Source organism: Acanthaster planci, linkage group LG01 (genome assembly GCF_054643075.1).
Source record: "Acanthaster planci isolate LZ-2023a linkage group LG01, COTS_SCS, whole genome shotgun sequence".
NCBI classification, from domain to species: Eukaryota; Metazoa; Echinodermata; class Asteroidea; order Valvatida; family Acanthasteridae; genus Acanthaster; species Acanthaster planci.
The window spans coordinates 27010587-27030231 of record NC_141777.1 but is presented as its reverse complement, the minus strand read 5'-3'; the positions used below and the strand labels follow the sequence as shown (position 1 = coordinate 27030231).

General features: G+C 39.8%; 2 protein-coding genes across 6 annotated transcripts in view; one reads left to right on the top strand and one right to left on the bottom strand.

Annotated features, from left to right (window-relative positions):
• The window catches only part of LOC147800612 (77 kDa echinoderm microtubule-associated protein-like), a 51908-nt gene extending 48295 nt beyond the window's left edge, over positions 1-3613 (top strand). For all 4 annotated transcript variants that reach the window (XM_087141435.1, XM_087141427.1, XM_087141431.1 and 1 more), the window contains 2 exons: positions 417-547; positions 893-3613. In XM_087141435.1, coding sequence (XP_086997561.1) covers positions 417-547; positions 893-1018 — 257 coding nt within the window. In that variant the 3' untranslated portion in view covers positions 1019-3613. The remainder of the gene's footprint in view (positions 1-416; positions 548-892) is intronic.
• A 315-nt stretch (positions 3614-3928) lies between these two features.
• LOC110975243 (TNF receptor-associated factor 3-like) overlaps positions 3929-19645 on the bottom strand; it is a 223376-nt gene continuing 207659 nt past the window's right edge. For both annotated transcript variants that reach the window (XM_087141447.1, XM_022227558.2), the window contains exons 8-9: positions 18945-19288; positions 3929-16983 (exon numbers count right to left, since the gene is read on the bottom strand). In XM_087141447.1, the coding sequence (XP_086997573.1) occupies positions 16756-16983; positions 18945-19288 (572 nt within the window). In that variant the 3' untranslated portion in view covers positions 3929-16755. The remainder of the gene's footprint in view (positions 16984-18944; positions 19289-19645) is intronic.

Sequence of the window (19645 nt, the reverse complement as noted above, 5' to 3'; positions counted from 1 at the left end):
TGGAAGTTTCCTTTCATCACCTTTGCCTTAAAGAATATTCCATTGAACTGACATTTAGATACTCTCTCGTCATATTGTCTTCATCATGAATACAATTTCTGCAACTTTGACAATGTAACGTTGAAACTTTGAACCTTGTCTACCTTTCTTTGTTCAGTGTTAGTAATGATCTCAAGCATCTCCGGAATTGTTCGACCTGAAGTGATAAATTCTTATGGGAGTGGGATTGTCAAGACTTTCACCTGTAATTCACTGAAAACCTCTGTTCATTTAAGCATCATTGTTTGGGTTGGCATGCGAGGACAATGTAGGAACATTGAAACTTCAGACCATTTCAGGTGAAACATTGATTCAAGATCTCTGAGAGCTGGGTTCTGATTGGAAAACCCACTTCTTGTTGTTGTTGTTTTTGGCAGGGATCTGGCAGGAAGGAAGTGATGGCACTGACATCAATACTGCCTGCCGCTCTCGTTCTGGTGCAATACTAGCTACGGGTGATGACTTTGGCAAGATCAATCTCTTCAGCTACCCTGTCACCCAGCCTAAGGTACAAAAACATAAAGCCAAATGTAGGCTGAGTCATTGCACTTCAGGGAATTATTTCTTTAAAAGAAAGGTGGGGTGTGAATGTCAAGGAGCATACATCTGCAAAGTTTTAACTCGAGAACAAACATTTTATGATTATTGTCACAAGTATTTCACGTGTGGGCACCTTGCATTGACCAGTTGACACTTTACCAGAACTGCATGTCGAAGTTTTGTAAAAGTGGAGTCAAAATATGTGCGAGATGTCTTTCTACAAGTCTTTATAGGTATTCTTTAAACAAAATTGTGTGTTGCGGTGATATTGGGGACAAAAATTACATTTGGACATCTCCTTGTTTTTTGTCAGGCTGGCCACAACAGCTTCCGTGGTCATAGCAGTCATGTGACAGCAGTGGACTTCTCCAATGACGACACCCGTCTCTTCTCTACTGGCGGCCGTGACATGTCCTGTATGCAGTGGAAGGTGGTGTAAAAGAGACAAGAAACCCACACCACCATTCACCAGAATGGGTTTTTCCCTCCCCCCGTTGAATTTTTTTTTGTCCTAAAGTGTTTTTGAGCACAGGTGACTTTGTTTGGTGTCCCACAGTTGTCTGATCCACATCTTTTGTATCATGTTTTGTGATTTTTCTCAACAAAAAAAGCTGATCTCTACAAGTTCAGATGCGTATTCATAAAAAAAGAAAGTTTCATCAAGTAAAATTTTTAATCTCAGATGTCCTTCTAGATGGTATATTTTCAGGTGTAATCACTGTAATTTAGATTGCTGGATAAGATTCTATTTAGATGTCACACCATTATTCTAAGTGATGTGATTCGGTGATAATTAATGGAACTCACTCAAGTTACAATTATAAATTGTAGAGGTGGTTTGTCCTTCATGTTTGGAAAGGGATACTTCGATGAGCCCAATCACTCAGCGTGGTGTTAATTTTACACTTGGAAATGTTATAAAATATCTCCACAGTCTTTTTTTTGTATTTTGCACTTCAGCACATGCACATCATTGATTTAACAGGGCTGCTTATTCTTAAAGCACGCTACGTTGAACAAAAATGGCATGTTCATGATGTGGTAGACTTTTGGTTTCCATGGACATGTTGTCATAATTCTCTCAGTAAATCAGGCCAATTGAATGTGGCAGAAAAGCTTCATTTAGTGATGACTAAAGTGAAGTAACCTTTATGCCTAGCAAGGCCTTTCTACCAGTTGTACAGAGCCGAGATCACAGTGGGTGGCGAAAGCTGAATATAAGGTTGCTCAGAACTATGTCCTTCATTCTTGGAAGCCTTCTCTTTAAAAATCCGCCAGTTCGTATGTTTAATGTCAGTTTATTGGAGCAGTTGATCTTTATCCAGTAATTTTTTTTTAGTTGCAAGTACATTTAAATACAGACTACTTTTGTACATTTTACACTGTCTTTTCATTCATTTTGAACAGGTTTGTGGTGGCCGGTGTAAGTTTGGAATTTTTTTGCCAATGGAGAAGTAACAGCATTTTTAAGAAATAAAAAGAAAAGATGGTCAAATTTCTACTCTTGTAAAACACAAACTAAAAGTGAGAATTTTCCACTATTTTGGTTTAATGCTGTATCAGACTGGGTTGAGATGAACCTGTTTCAATAATCATCTGATGTGGTACCATAACTCCTCTTGGCTAATGAGTTAGACTCCATTAACAAGATGCACATTACATGTATTTAGCAACTTGTTCATTTGAAAACTTGTCTTTCTTTGTACTTTCCCTGCTGCAGGGTTAATTGGCGAGGGATAGGAAGGCAGATTAAGTTATACGTAGGCATTACTTGTGAATGTAAGCCAGATAAGCCGCAGCCAATTTGTTCATGGCTTACATCAGATCAGCTTAAAGTAAAAGGCAATTTATTAGGTTACAGTGCAAGTCAAATCCTCTAGAATGTGACAGAAGTTTCCCTCTGACCTTTTCCTCTTCATTTTTGATTTGACACCGGCTATTGTGGAATTGTGGATGGATGTATGCATTTGCACTGGTATATTGGGAAGGCACAAAAATGGGTCTGTAAATTTGAGACTTTTGTTAACAATTTGGATTTGAGTTCATTTAGAATTTCGATGCCCCATTCTGGATTTTTTTCTATAACTGAAAATTCACGGTTAAAGTGCCACGAGTGAACCATATAGTCCAGGATCATCTGACCACGAGTGAGTTTCATGAACAAAGTCTGCCTAGTGTCTCAGTAAGTTTTTTGCGAGGAACGTGTGATAACTGATTGTAAAGAGAATGGTGAGGCTACAGGAATCATCTAAGAAAGCACACAAAAAAAACCAAAAGCACGAATACAAAGGGCAGATTTCATTGAAAACTTTCTTTGTGTAGGGCACTGCCTCAAAACAGTTTTCACAGCATCTGATGGATACAGGTAGATGTAGTTGATAACATATAAATCCTGGGTACAGTATTTTTGAAAGACCCATCCAGAATAGCAATTTCATATTGCTAAAAGTTGAGGTTACTCCAGTTGACGGCATTCTGTTGTGTCTCAGTCGTAGCTCTTTTGAGACTGAACAAGCTTGAACAGACTTGTGTTCTGGGCTTCCTTTTTAAGAACTCTTCGTGCCCTGAACGTTTAGTTTTTCTTGTTTTATCTTTGGTGTCTACCTCTGCATGGTTTCCAAAGTCATGACAAAGCATGAGGTAGGCTAGCGCGGGGTATGTGTTTTGATGGAACAGTGGATGGTTTGAAGACTGTCTTGATCTCTTGCTGCAAAGATCCAGTGCTTTTCCTGAAACACAGTGCAGGTCTGTATTGTGTACGCACGTGCCTGAAGTACAAACCGGAAAAGGTAGTTCCTAAGTAAATACTTTGTTCCAAATGAATAAAGGAAAAAGCTATCAACTGGAAAAATACTGGACCCAGGAAATAATAAAACTAAACTATGTAAGAGCTTTTTTGTAGTTCACAAGATGTGAAGTAAGCTTATAGTGTAAGATATTGAGATGTCGTACCACACTTCAGCTGTATTTTCATGTGGAGTAACCACTGTGGATCTGTATTTCTCTATGGACAAAATAAAGTATGTCAAACAAGGATGTGTTAAAAGTGTGAAGTCTCCTTGAAAGAAATGTATGGACACATTGATATTAGAAGGAACATGGGTTCCTTGATGAAAAGGACTGTTCATAAAGTATGTAGGGGAGGGGGGTTTATATGCTTACAGCTTACTTTGCATTTAACACCTACGGGAACCAGCTTTTATTCATCAAAAATTGGTTTAACACCCCTACCCTGTAAATCCTGGTCTAATAAGTCGGGGGGGGGGGAGTTGGGAACCGTAACAGTCTGCATTTGTGCATATGTACTTTGACAGCCACTAACATTCAAGTATTTTAGAAAAGAGCCACGTAGATTTTTCAGATCAATTTTATTAGCCATCAGTAATTCCAGACTAACCCACAAATACAAGCCTACAGTCATAAACTTTGCAAAAGCACGGCTGTTCACTTTTCTGACAACAAAAACACTTCAACTAAGCTCCATCAAAGACACAGCATAAAAATCTTTGCAGGCAGTCACAATTTGTAAACGCATGTGTATACTTTCTTAACTTCCACTGCAGTTTTTGCTGAAGATCTTTAAAATTAATTGCCTTTCTATGTAAGTACCTGAACCAATTCTCGATTCAATTTAGGACATATTTGTCCATGTAATCATTTTCTGCATAGCCATGGGTTTGGCTGGCTTTTTTTTGTTGGCCGCTTAAATAATATTTAAGATAAGGTAAAATACATTCTCAATATAGGAAATATAATAGCGAATTTTTAAAAATATGTGAATATATTTTATAAATAAATCATGCATTGTATCTGATTCAAGGTTAAAACATTAGAAAGTATGTCAACATTTAAATATTTCTTTAACATGATTATAGATAATTTGTGACGTACTTCAATAATTTCCAAACAGTGATTTGTTTTTAAAGCAACATATGTAAAAATATATGTAACTCAGTAGGTACACGTGAAGGTGTCAACAGCAAAGGTGTGCATGTGCATCAGAAATATATATGTTACATGTCTTGCACAGCTTAATATTTGACCCACAGTCAGGCCTATATTAGGCCAATTGGCATAAATAGCATGATCATTTAATAGAACACTGATTTCAATGCAACATCTTTATATTGTCTCTTTCTCAGGAACTTCAACTACTGGTATATCTATATCAGCTGGTTACAGGCAACATTCGTAGATCTGCATAAAAACCTCTATGGCGCTATACGGTCTTTGATTACACCTGTCTTGCTCCATATACACTGTTAATAGCCTTTAATACTGATTACAAGGTCTATGCTGTCCTGTGTATGTACATTTAGGATAACTACATTGTGCAAAGGGACTTCCCACTCTGATTCATTGACGTGGTAGGAAAGCTTACAATGCACAAAAGGTTATCCTACCGTGTTGTGATTTTGCCTTGCAGAAGAAGTTACTCTCTTTATCTGACGTGTTTGTATGATGTAATAAAAACAGCTCTACTCACAAATATCTACTCCCAAATAACTACATGATAAAACTGACGGTAACAATACTATTTGTCTAGCATCAGCAAAATTAAGAATCTGTAGACACTACTACTATAGCAATATTTAATAATTCTAATATGCAAATGTTTTTTCTACACATCACTTCTCCCAGTCTCGGCCTGAAAACCACTGCTTCCATTGATGACAAGTACAAAGACCTGAGCCGTTTAGCCTGGAAACTTGGTCAGAGCCTTGGGTGTACCAATATGATGAGACTTGATAGAAAGCAGACAAAACCAAAACTGCAAAACTGGACCACCCCTCAGGAGGATGCAAAACAGCTTAAGAGGGACAGGGAATGGCCAAAGAGGTAGAGAACAGCAAACAAGAGACAGAAAATAGGAAAGGAGCGACAGGCAATAGTTAACAAGGGACAGGGAGTAACCAGAGGAAATTAAACTCCACACATATAAACTCACTGTGCTACTACTTCACTGAATGAACCATAAACTAAACCAAATTTCAATGTCAATGCCGTTAGGATTTGACTGTTCAATAATGGGACCAACACTGACTCAGTGGAGGACTTCAACCGAAAGGTCCGAGACTGGGTATCACAAGAGTAAAAACAGACGAATATTAAATATCTACATCGAAGAATGTACAGAAGCAAAGCAAATCAAAAACAAAAGTGGAATATGCCCCAACAGCCCCACCCCCCAAAAAACAAACTAAGGAATGATACAAATGCGATGGAGATACATCTATGTACAAAAATTACTTTGCATTATATGCACAATGCCAGTTAAGGCATATACGTTATTGTGACATTTTTCACAATAACTTAAACTACATACTGAGTAAGAGAAATCACTGTTATGCAGTGTCTGTGGTTCCTCTTATTTCTAAAAACTGTTCAGATTAATCCAGTGACAAGCCGTTACTGTGATGGTAACTCAGGCACGCTACATTTATGTTGCACACATTCAGTTTCTACAACTCGAGGCATTTGGGTGCCTGCGACCTTTGATCAAGTGACGCTTGATATCACCTCAGTAACACTAATTGGATTCATCTGGAGGCTTTGGCTGCTGATATGATGAGATGCCTCTGGTATTACTCCATCATCTTGATACAAGATGACAAAGATTTGACTTGCGGTTCTCTAACGAAAGAAGACATCTATAATATGATTCACCAGCAAATGCACAGCAGCACTCTCACAGTATCGTGGGGGAGGGAGTCCCCCACCCACAACTCACTCAGTTTACTGGTTCCATCAACAGGAATCTGCTGATCTTAGGATAGCTTTTCAATCAGTATAGATAGAAGTGACAGGACATGAATGGTTGGTTTCTGGCACCTATTTGCAGGATGTAGCAAAGCCGGTTTACAGTACCTCACTTTGTTAGATAGCATCTAAAGAATTTGTGCAGCTTCAACCTAGCTTCACAGTTTACACTGCAGTGTCGGATCTTCTTGACACTTTGACTGCACATGCACTTTAAATCCTACGCTATTCAGTCCAGCACATGCACTTTAAATCCTACGCTATTCAGTCCAGCTTTGTCCTGCTCTTCCCGTAACTGAGCAAGACAAGCTATCAACAACACAAATCTCGATTACCAGCTAAAACATGCTAGTCTCGAAAGTGATTGGTATCCTTTACTTGATGAATAGATAAATAGTTCAGATTCAGTCCTGAATCCTGCGACAGGTGGAGGATTTAAGACTGTCTGTGTGTTAACCATGCAGTTAAGCTGGGTGCTATGTAACAGCAAAATTAGCATATCAACAGGCCTCACAAAACTTGCCTAAAACTTCTTCCTGCAAATAAGCGTAAATATCATGCACCACATGCTAAGCCACCAATCATCACAGAACGGAGCATGCATGGTCACTTAAGTCACATCGTAGCATGTATCATTACTCTAGATGAATGTATTGACACCAAAGATCGTATAGTGCAGAACAGAGGCACTATACAATCTTTGATTGGATATTTGCTAACCTTGTATTAGGCTCCTAGTATATACACAGATTCACAAAGGAATCATATCTCCCCTCTTAACCAAGAATCCAGTACCTCCTAGCGAGGTCATTAAGTGTACAGAGTTTTCCTTTTAATTTCATAAGAAGTTACAACCGTTTATCATACTGTATTTTTTTAACGTTTATTTTATTCTTATATTTGTTTTGTTTACTTATATCCATTTTCATACACACATTTTAAATCATCAAAATGTCTTCCCAATGTGCCAGGCTTCCAGTACCTCTGTCGAGGTAAAAGAAAAAAGTTATGTACATTATTTTTGGAGGTCTGTTTTTCTGGTTTTTGTTTTAATTTTTTTTTCAGAATTTCTTATTTATACTTATATACTTTTTGTTTGTCTTTTTATAATTCAATATCGATGGGCAATATAATGATGGGTTACAAAGATTAAAGGTTTATATAGATGTGATTCTTGTTCTTCTTATAAGAGCTAATGAAATTTTGCGCCAGGCACGTATGTTAATATTTAATTGTGTGTATGAAACATTGATGTAATTTAATAAACACCACGCTGCTATATGTCCAACTTTCTTAGCATTTGTATAAAGCAAATAAGCTTCCTTAGGTGGAACTAGAACTCACAACTCCATGCTTGCTAGTGCAGATGTCTCAACCAGTCAACAACTCAGTTTGCAGGGTCAGCTAGCCGGTTCAACTCTGATACAGTGGTGATGTTAGAATTGTCTCATTTTGGGAGAGGTGTGGCTTTGTCAAACTAACATTTCCTAAATGCTTCAATCACGTGCCTCAGCAGACCTAGAACATAATGACATCAGGCTTTATCTACATGTGTGCTTTTCCAATTGGGGATCAATGGATTACGTCCTACTTCACTGCCATAGGAAAGTGCAAATGTAAACAAAGCTTGACATCATCAGGTTACAGGTCTATTGCCTGTGAGGGAAATACAATTGCACCTTGCGTCCTGAGGATACAGTAAACTGAAACCTGAGAGATGAAGAGAACTTGAAGGACTGTGTTGAAGAAAGTCACCAGCAGTGATTTCTCCTGAAGAGGCAACCATCATAGAGATGATCCATAAGGTACGCTGATTCAGACAGACAAGGACTGTGGAGGGTGAATGAGTTCAAGACCAGGATATAGAAGATCCATTGGCCTGATGGGTGGGCTACATATCACATACGAACTTATACATGTATATGTATTTATGCCTCACTCTTTGGATGTAGGAGACGACTACAGTTCTGGCCATTTCCAGCTTTGAGTACGAAGCACACTGAGCTCAAATCATGTAGAAAGTCTCAAGCTTGCATTTCAGTTTTCTTGTATCACAGCATACAAGTGGATAAGACATGTAAATAACTGAATAAATCAGGGTGTTGTCAGCCTTCTCCTGTTGATCTAGTGCACATGCTGTTAAGTTTGTACATCAACTGCTGTTGTTCAAATCTCTTCTCAGATGGCAGGCATTCAATCAAAGTATCTTTTTTAAGACTGGAAGATCTGGTTACACCTACGGACAATGACAGGCACACTGGTCAAACAACTAATGCCAGACTATTTAGTGTTTTTCCCAACCACACCTCTCCCTAGAGATAACAAATCTGCCATCTTGTTCTGACAATTACATAAAATCCGAAACTGCCTTTGTTTTTGCGAATGAAATTTTTTTCTATAGCAGGCTGAGGATACCTGCTTTTTTTTCTTATTTTCATTTCTCTTTTGGATTTCAGAACTTATCCTTAAGTGAAAGGAGCATAGGATGTTTTATGACATTCAAAAATTTCACACAACTTTGCACTTTCCGACGTTGAGTACCTTCCGGGCTAATATTAATCGAAATCATCCTCTCCCCATCTAAATCACTGACTACCACAATATTTACCATGCAAATTGGCCACCTGTTCTCTGTAAACTGATGGTCAAGTGGCCACGACACCTGCACTAGTAAGCAAGGGGTTGTAGTTCCAATCCCTCCCAAGCAAGCTCATGATGTTTTTTTCACAAATGCTTGGAAAGCACTAATTATACTGTGCTGGTGAGATAAAGTTGGCACTGGGCAAAACCTAATTCAGGAATGATATCTTTTTGTGGTTACTTCAATTATAAATCAATTATAAATTGAATGATGTAGTTTCTAAAACCATCCGACTGTTTCTACACCAATTGGAACCTCAACAACTTTAACAATATTCAAGTCCATAGATACAATAAGCCTTTTGCGAGTTAACTTTGACCCAAATCTGGTACACCGAGTTCTTTAAATTCACGTGAACATAACAACTTGAATTATCCTTACTAAAACTACTGTTGCTATACCTCGTGATTCGGGGCAAGCTTTTGCTTAGTTACATACGAGACGCCTTGCAACAATATACTGTCCTCAATGGTTACAAAGGGCACAAAGCAACCAGTCCATTCCTGAGATGGTGGTCGTTATGTCAAAGCTTACCTGGAATCACGAGGTATAGCAACAGTGTCTTTAGTCTGGGGAATTCAAATTTTATGTTTATGTGCAGTCAGATAACTCGCAAATGGCTTATTAGATGTATTTACAGGTATGAGGCATGCACCTGATGTTGATACAGGCATGCAATGTTATATACATCGCATGGGCATACTTGGAGATTCGTACAGCACACAACAGTGAAGAGTAACTACCCACCAGGAAAAAAAAAGTCTTCAGTGACTGTCTGTGTCCCAACAAATGCACAAATTACACATAAATACAAACATCTACAAATTTTACACAAGTTTCACATGCATCTTTGCAGTATGGTTGCAACCTTTCAATGATTTGCTCGTCAGCAACAGCACAATTTTGAAAAATAGCGAGTGGCCCATGAAAAGAGATTAATTGGCAAATTCCTGATTAGAATTTCAAAAGCCATGGGCCAACTTGTCTAAAATGATTGTGGGCTGGTATTTTGATGGAAAAGTAGCTAAAATGGACCTTTAATTTCAAAGCTGATCAAAAATATAGAACAGAGGGCAGCACGCTTGCAAGAAGTCTGGGTCATACTTTAATAAGTAACTTTGTGAAGGACTTTTTGTCAATCCCCCCAAAATTTCTTTGCCCCCACTCTTAATGAGTAATCTTTTCAGTTACTGAGAGACAAAAAGATTGACAGTTTATTTCAATGCTCCGAGACAGGGTCATCTAATAGATATGTCCTTTTGGAATGTGAATACCATGCAATGTATTGACTCTTTCCTGATTCAATTAACTGTTGTTCAAACCAAGTATTCTGTGACTATGGCTATGGCTTATTTTTTTACATTTGTGCACCATGGTGAATAGCCACAGCCAAAAAATACTGCCCGCTTGGGACAGTCTTCATTGACAACCTAAGTTGGCAAGTCTCAGTCAAGACATATCAGAAGTGCTTGGTGTTCTTCGCACAAACGTCAAGGCTCTGTCATTCGCTTTAATACTTGACAGAACCTAGGCAATCTTTAATTGGTTGAAACATGTTCCTCTTCTTCCAAACTTCTTCCAATTGTGAGTAGGCTATGATCTTCAGTAGCAGTACTAGCAGATCCAGCAGTGTTGAAAGGGGAGCACCCCCTCGCCCGTCGGCACACTGTGAATGATTTGAATAAGTCCCAGGCTACCCATGGATGCCCAGCTCCCTCCCCCATTTATTCTTTAAGGTGTTTTTTGCCTCTTCCCCATTTCTTCTGCTGTCAGTTAGTTGTTTTTCGTCGCTATGAAGACAGAAACTGTCACCCAGATGACCACTAAAACCCAATTCAAGTGCTTCCCTTCCAGTTTAGTGAGCCCCCCCTCAAAAAAAACTTCGGAAATGCTGAATCTACCACTGATCTTATTTTACCCACAAATGCTAACCCAGCTTGGCTCAACTGAAATATAGATGTGGCAGCGATTGCTTAGGCTGGTTGGTCGCTTTATATTAATGTGTGATTTTGAAAGCTTCAAACTGAGCTCAAATCCAACCCTGAGATCGCAAAAACAGCAAGGGGACCTCAGTGAATTTTCCTTTCTACTTCATGCAATAAAAGTTTGGTTCACACTCCATGCAAATGAAGACTGGATAAGACTCACTACCAAGTGAAGTCTGTTTCAGAATGATTCTGTGCATGCACCACGACAAAAGTTGTAATGCTGGGTGTGCCGAAATGAGCTTCACGTACACCACTGTCGTCAGCAAGCAGACTGACGCAACTGCACAAATTTTGGCTTCTTAACATTTGCATGATGTGCAAATTAACTTTTTTGATTGGAGCCCAGCTGCCACAGGACACCTCAGAATAATTTCATTGTGGACAGCACAAGCATTGCTTCCTCCTAGTCCCTGGGCCTTCTGTCAGTTTTCAGCGGCACCGTTTGGTGCAGCGTAGTTGTCTTCATATACAGGACTCATTCTTCGGTTTTTGGAGGGAGTAGGAGAAATGTTAGGATGGGGATTTCCTTGGCCCATTTTGGACTTCACAGCTTCAGTAATGGGGAGGGGGAGGTAAGGTTCAGAATTTACTTTAAAATATAATTATCTACAAACTTGTTTTACATCAAAAAAGGATATCAGCTCACATGCAAGCTTATGAAGGATGGATTTTCAGATGTGACGGAGCAAGAACTCATGCCTTTACCCCTACTTAAGCTGATGAAGGAGACAAGGATGGATTTTCAGATGTGATGGAGCAAGAACTCATGCCTTTACCCCTACTTAAGCTGATGAAGGAGACAAGGATGGATTTTCAGAAGCGACGGAGCAAGAACTCATGCCTTTACCCCTACTTAAGCTTATGAAGGAGACAAGGATGGATTTTCAGATGTGATGGAGCAAGAACTCATGCCTTTACCACTACTTAAGCTGATGAAGGAGACAAGGATGGATTTTCAGATGTGATGGAGCAAGAACTCATGCCTTTACCACTACTTAAGCTGATGAAGGAGACAAGGATGGATTTTCAGAAGCGACGGAGCAAGAACTCATGCCTTTACCCCTACTTAAGCTTATGAAGGAGACAAGGATGGATTTTCAGATGTGATGGAGCAAGAACTCATGCCTTTACCACTACTTAAGCTTATGAAGGAGACAAGGATGGATTTTCAGATGTGATGGAGCAAGAACTCATGCCTTTACCCCTACTTAAGCTGATGAAGGAGACAACGATGGATTTTCAGATGTGATGGAGCAAGAACTCATGCCTTTACCCCTACTTAAGCTGATGAAGGAGACAAGGATGGATTTTCAGAAGTGACGGAGCAAGAACTCATGCCTTTACCCCTACTTAAGCTTATGAAGGAGACAAGAAGGGATTTTCAGATGTGATGGAGCAAGAGCTCATGCCTTTACCACTACTGTAGTTGGGAAAAAAGCTTGAGACCGGGGTCAAGATGTAACAGGAGATTTAGAAATGGAGGAAAATGAAGGGAAAGGAACTTTTAAATGTTTCCATCTGCATTTTATGTTTCAAATGAGATTAAGGATGAAAATCCAAAAATCATCCTGGAGATAGGGGTGTAACAATGACAGCATTAAAATACTGTATTTGACTATTGTAGGGCTTTCCATGGCGAAGAAGGGGTCTTTTCTCTCAAAACGGATAAATCTTCTGTCTGAGCCTTGAACATGGTCTTTTATACAAAGCAGTAAAACCTGCAAGATTTAACCTCAAACTTTTGGAGGTCAACAATCCTGAGATCCAGAAAATCCTGACAAATCAGACAAAATGACCAAAGCCCAAAAGGGTAGGACAAAACAAACACAAACAAAACGATTGGAAAGAAAGACAATCAGCAAACCCAGTACCATGGGACATTGATTTAAAATATTGGATTTTGTGGTCACATTGCAAAATGTCTTCACTCATAGCCTTTTCCCAATTTGCATGCATTGTCATAAGACGTGATTCAAAGGTGACAGTTGACATGATGTATGTGTAATGGTTGCCAAAATAATGGTTTCCAAGTGATTACCTTTTTGTGACATCTCAGGACACATGGTCCATACATTGTCATAGCATGTACATCAACGTGTCACAACCAGGAGCTGTGTTGTGTGCATATGCATGACGATGACAACTTCAAATGAGTTATCTTGGTAGTTGACCATGTAATCGTGTTTCAAGCTCTCTCCTCCCAAGAGTCAGTGTTTGAAGCTGTAACGCACTGCCTACAAAGTTGAAATTCAGGGCCAATACTGAATACTGACAAGTGCAGGACTTGAACTGCCCACCCGCAGGACACAGTACTGGTGCTCTACCAGCTGTCATTTCTAACCCCTTGTTGACAGTCTCTTGGTTTGTCAAATAGCCTCTAAGAGTGACAGGTGTCCCCATACCAAAGCTAGCAACACACCAGGAGACTGCCAGCACGGGGATGGATAGCTCAGTTTGTTGAGGGCCTGCACAGCGTGCAGCAAGTTGGTGGTTAAAATCCTGCCCAGTCTCTGTTCTTCTCAAGCGTGATCTTAACTCCTCTGCCGTGTACAAATATTCCATGCCCTATCATTCATTAACTAATGAGGAAAGGGGGTGTCATGAGGGCCAACCCCCCTCCCCCAATTTGGTTGGGTTTGAAAACATCAAGAGATTGTTTCATTTCCATTCCTCCCCAAGCACTTCTCAGACAGGTCCTAAAGTGCTAAATAACAAAATGTCCAAACTCCCCTCCTCCCATAACTTGTCCTGGATCTGCCCCTGAGCACTGCTGCAATATTCAGGACTAATAAGCTGGCTGGCACTGTGCTGAGAAAATATGGACTGACCTAAAAGGCTTTAGCACGTCTCCGCATGATTGGTGTGTTGGGTGTACATGTATCAACTGCCTTGTGCATTGTGAGGACCCCAGACCAATGATGTGTGTAGCCAGACTCCCTTATTTGGATTTGTGAAGAAGGAAATGGCTGTTAATTTTGGAGAAAAGTTTGGAAAGAGCATCAAAGGGTCTAGATGAATGGCACACTTAGCTCCCATTGCCACCTGAAACAGGGACTAAATCCTGTCCCAGGATCGAAATCCAACTTTTAGAGACCTTGAAAAAGAACATCGTATTATTTCAAGCTAAATGGAGTTCAACCCCACTCAACAAGCACCTAGTCTAGGTAGGCAGCCATGCCTAACAAAACCCACCAAATTCCAACACCTCATTCTAGATGGTTTTGAGTCAGTCACATGGACACACCAGGTGTCACAACGTGGTGTCAGTCATGGCATTCTAATTTTGTTCACCGTATGTGTAATTTTTTGCAGGCAGCATTTGCAATTTGGTAAATCCAAGAAATACTCTGGTGAAAAAAAAAAAAAAAGTTTAGAGGGTAAGGTTGATGGCCTCTCTCGTTCATAAAAATTACCATTTTTCACTTTTCCATCTTGAAAACCAGTCAAAAGAAGTAGCTTCGATCTATCGGTGCCTTTCAAACTTTCATAAACAGAGTAAAATGAGGTAAATTACAAGAGCCAGAAAAATCCACATATACTTGAGAGTCCAGATAAGACAACATATTTGAAATACAGAACATGCTCGATGAATTTGTCCTCCAGAGAAGAGAGATCTCAAATTTATACCAGAATGTGTGCTCAGTGGAATAAGTTTCGGGAAAAGTCAGAATATTGATTCAAACCTGGGAGAATTTTTAAGACTTCAATACGTGTTATGTTATAATGGATGATTACGCCTCCTTGTAACCTGACAATTTCGAGTCCATTTTGAGGGTAAAGTTATTATTCTTGGGTAGAACTTGAAACTGAGTCTACAACATTCTGGACTAGTCCAAGCCTTACTCGCTTGGTGCACTGATCACCCCAAGGTACTTTTTGTTTTTAAATAGCAAGAACCTTTTTTTTTTAACCCTTCAAAATCCTTCGCTGTGCAGGAGACCAATAATGCAGCATGTCCAAACACTTCAAAGGAAAAGTTCTATGCTCCATGAAATCCTTACAAAGAAAAATCTCCCAGTGGAAGAATCGAGGAGAATTAAGGCACTAAATCTAAGAATTAGGAAACAAGAATCCTCAGAGCGAAGACAGACTTCAGAGAAGGTAGATTAGCAGTGGCATTTTCCGTAACTTCTGTCAGTTAATATCCACCAAATCGTGATCTTGTCTTGACATCTAAGCCTCTTCTTGACTGACTGGAATCAGGGTTTAGTTCACAAGATGACCAAACTTGCTATCCGGGCAGAGGTGTCGTATCTTGCTCTCTAATGGATGTGAAATTCAGGAAGTGCTAAACTGGCAACAAGTTTCTCATACAATCTGTGCACATTGACTCCAAAACTAAAATAAGTGTTTTACAGTGCACAACAAACCGAGGGTTATACACCTGAAACAGTTCAACAGCATTTTAAAAAAATGTGTTCACATCTTTTGGTTCATTCAGGAATGAAAGTTTGATGGGGCATGTTTAAAACCAGAGACTAGCATGGGGATAATAAATGACCTAGATTTCAGCTCAGTCCAGTATTATCCCAAGCCCCAGGCTGGTTTTTAAAGGAACTAGTTTAAAAACCACGCCATCATTCTTTATTCTTATATATATATTTTTTGGAAAGGGAGTGAAAGTCAAAAGTTCATATAAAGTGTCGGGCCAATCAGAATTTGCCAAATTAGCAGTTGCTTGAATTGTACACTACGGTCGGTGATGTCGTTGATACAGCGGACCTACCTGATTATGCCCATCAAAATCAACAAACAGCCTTACTGATTTCGAAGATGGAAAAGTGAATGGTCGAGAGCATATACGTATTTAATTTTAATTACCAACCTGTTGACACTTATCTGCAAACCATTAATAGGCACTTCAAATAATTGGAGTAATAAGTGTGCCAAATCAGGGAGTCCAGTCATGCCATATAGATAACAGAGGCTTCTGCACATGTTTTGAAACTAGTCTGGTCTTTGTTAAGTATGATTGCCTGGATTTTCTTTTTTGTGTGTGTTTTTTGCATTCTAAATGTACCCTGCACTCCACAGTGAGTGCAGTTAAAGTGATGTCTGAATGTTCGTGTGAGTAATGTGAGTACATTATTTGATAACTTGACCACTCCTTACAAGCAGACTCTCATATTAGAGATGGGATGGTGCTGAGACAACACAAGCTTTGGAGAGGAAAATGGGTGAAAAAAATGATGGAACACAAATGGAAATAGAGCAGGGTCAAACAGCCTCGGTTTCCCAAATTTGACTAGTAACACGACCACACTTGAAAAATATCCAGTGTAAAAAAATCATGCAGTGAAGCGACAAAAGCATGTGGGCTCTTTCAACAAGGCAACTGTTATTTGAATAATTTCTATTCTACTTTTGAGCTGGAAAAGAACTCAATCAGCATGACAATAATTAAAAATAATCAAATAAAAAGCAAAGGAGAAAAAAAATGCTATTTTTTAAACTTCTATTGATATTTTGAGCTGGAGTTGCAGAGTTTTATTAATGTAACAAATTCAACGAGAAAAAAGACAAACTCTTCACTTAATACTTAACTCCTAATTGGATATACAGGGTTATCTAAAGGGTCCATTGCAGCCTAAGCATAGATGCTAAACAATGAGAACAAAGACAAGCATTTTACTAAATACCTAACTCCTGAAAGGATATAAAGGGTTTTCTAGAGGGTCCATTACAGCCGAAGTATTGATGCTCAAAACATGACAATTTATCCCCCATGGCCCTAACTGTTTCCCCAAACCTCTGTCAAAACCCAAGAATGAGTCCAGACAATTTAGACTAGGGCTTCACCACATCGGAGACGTCTACAATCACCTTTATGAACATGACATTATCCTTGACATAAGCAGGGTCGCTCAGCACTGACTGGGAGACAAACAATGGGCAGCCCGAGGCGATGTTCATCTCGGTCGTGGGCCGGCCGAAACTGGACGAGGCCGGATCCGGCCGGAAACTGTCCGACAAGTGGCGCCGGCCAGTGTCCTGGTCCAACAGCATCAGAGTAACCTGGGAATGAAATAAATGCACGTATCAGGAACCAACACAGGGCTCAAATTGTATTCATCATCTCCTGAAAGAGAACTACTGGTTTAGGAGACCATGTGCACACACGTGTAGGGTAATCTACAGAAAGCCCTATAAACCTCCTGAAGCAATGATCAAGCCAAACTAGTGTTGTAGAATCCAAGGCTAGTTATTTCTGCTTTTGAGTCTCAGCAGCCTATTATCAGTCTTGCTATTTTAACCTTGAATACATTGTACATTAATCTTGTGTTCCACTGTCAGTTCTCGTTGAGGACCTCAAATTCGGACTCCTTCAAGTCTCAACACTGGTCGTCCTCCTCCAAGTAAGTCTTGGTTCTCCAAGGAGTCAGTCTTGGTCTTTCAGATGTCAGTTTTGGCCGCAGACTTGAAAGTCTCAGTCTTCAAAGTCTTAGCATTAGTCTTGGTCCTTCCAGTCACAGTCCGTTATTCCAGGCATCGGTCTTGGTCTTCCACATCTCAATTTTGGTCAAGGTTCTTTATCTCCATGTCTCTGTCCTCAAAGTCTCAGCATTGGTCTTTCCAGTCAGTCTTCGTTTTCCAAGTGTCAGTCTTGGTCCTCCAAGTGTTAATCTTGGTCCTCCAAGTGTCAATCTTGGTCCTCCAAGTGTCAATCTTGGTCCTCCAAGTGTCAGTCTTGGTCCTCCAAGTGTCAATCTTGGTCCTCCAAGTGTCAATCTTGGTCCTCCAAGTGTCAGTCTTGGTCCTCAGTGTCTCAGTCTTGGTTAAACGACCTTCAGGTCTTGGTCTTAGTTCCTCTCTTGAATTTCAGTTTGTCTCAGCTAGGGTTCTTCAAGTCTCTGCATTCTCAATCCTTTGGGTTTCGACTGTAATACTGCCAGAATGCTCCTTGTTTGGGCAAGTACAAGTGTGCGTGTCTCTCAAATGGTGGAAGTTTTTTTCTTCTTTTCAAGTTCCTCAATTTGGAATCCAATCCATTCCCCTTATCACTTCCTGCAATGAAATGCAATGTTCCATCCTCATTGTGTATGCACTAGCATGAGTAAACATCTAAATGCTGGAATACACTGACATTCCTAAGCTGCTGCTAGAAGAAACAGCATGAGATCCAAATCAGAAGAGGTTGCCTGAAGATAAAGAATTTCAAAGATTCAGATCTAGTGTCAAAAATTAGTTTAAAGCATATTATGTAAATTCAATATACACCTTTGAAACTACTCAGGGTCACCCTTGCAAGCAGATTATCAGGATATTTGAACCCACTTTTAAAAATCTTTGTGCAGTGTTATCAGTGTCAAATTGTTCGATTCTTTATAAGCTGGGTCAAACAATGCATTTTATTTTCAAGGATGAGAGTGGAGCATTAAAACAAATATCTGAAAATAGCTGAACTGCATGAGTAAAGAGTGAAGCACATACAATGTAGGGTCAAGGGCCCACTTAAGAGCCCCAGAAAAATGTGAAATGTAGATGCTCTGGGGTGCATTTTACGGCCTCCTGGTGCCACCTGTGGTGATTGTTTCTCGCAACTTATGAATATTTTCAATTTAACTTATTTCCTTTTTACTGGCCCAAAACTTCCTTAAGGCTGAAATGAACAAGTTACAGATATACCAAAATTGTACAAATCAAAGTTAAGAGTGAGAGTTGGCCCTTTTCCCACTGCAGCACTTCATGTTGTCCGCCTCTTTAGTCAGCAAAACAGGCTGTTTCCATGTTTCAATTCTTTGTTAAAAAGAATGCACCTCTCATGTCCAGGATTTGGGATTTTTGAGATTGTGTTGCCTAATTTCTGCCCATCCACGGTGTACTACTCCAACCACATCCACGGTACTTCTGAGGATTTGTAACTTGATAGGTCTTGTTAATGTTTGTATCCAGAGCCTCTTTGGACTATAATGCACCTCTGTTGCACTAAAATTTTAATGAATTCACAAAACCAAATGTAAAAGACTTCCACCTACCTTTTGACGGAACGGCCAGGGTAGCAATGCATCACAGTCACCTCTCATCACGACAAAGAAAAGCGAGACATGGGTCCCCTTTCCCATGCCGTCCCCGTTCAGGTAGATGCGGGCACACATCTTGTACCCATAGCGGCTGGTGTAGAACGGCTGGCTGTAGAGTGACAGGGTCTTTCCAATGTCCGCATCGCGCTTGCGACGGGCAAAATCCTTGATCTTCCAGAGAAGTGTCCCGTCATGGCTGGCTGTTTCTAAGACCTGGAACCGCAGGTCATGCTCAGCTATGCGCACTGCATGCATGCCCATCTGGTTCTCCATAGTCGTCAGGCGCGAAGAGCTTGCAGCTAAGGGGTCAGTTAAAAGCTAAGGTTAGTCAAAAGCAAGGTCAACCAGAGCCACAAATGCTTCTTTAAGGCTTGATCATCTCATTCTGTAAACCTGGTGGAGTTCACAACTTTGTTGACATAATAGTTAACTCGGACTTGGATGTGTCACTTTATAACAGTAGTAAATTTTTTGGGATGATGGTCTTGTTCTTACACAACAGTGACTAGCGTAGACTTCTCGTTAGTCTTTGTTCTGCATAATTCACTTCTTTTGTTAGCTTTCATGTCTGCCTTTTTTTTTAATTGTAGTAGAGCAGAGTAACATTATATAAACAATGAACTTGACACGAAAGACATCCCTTCCCAGCAAAAAGA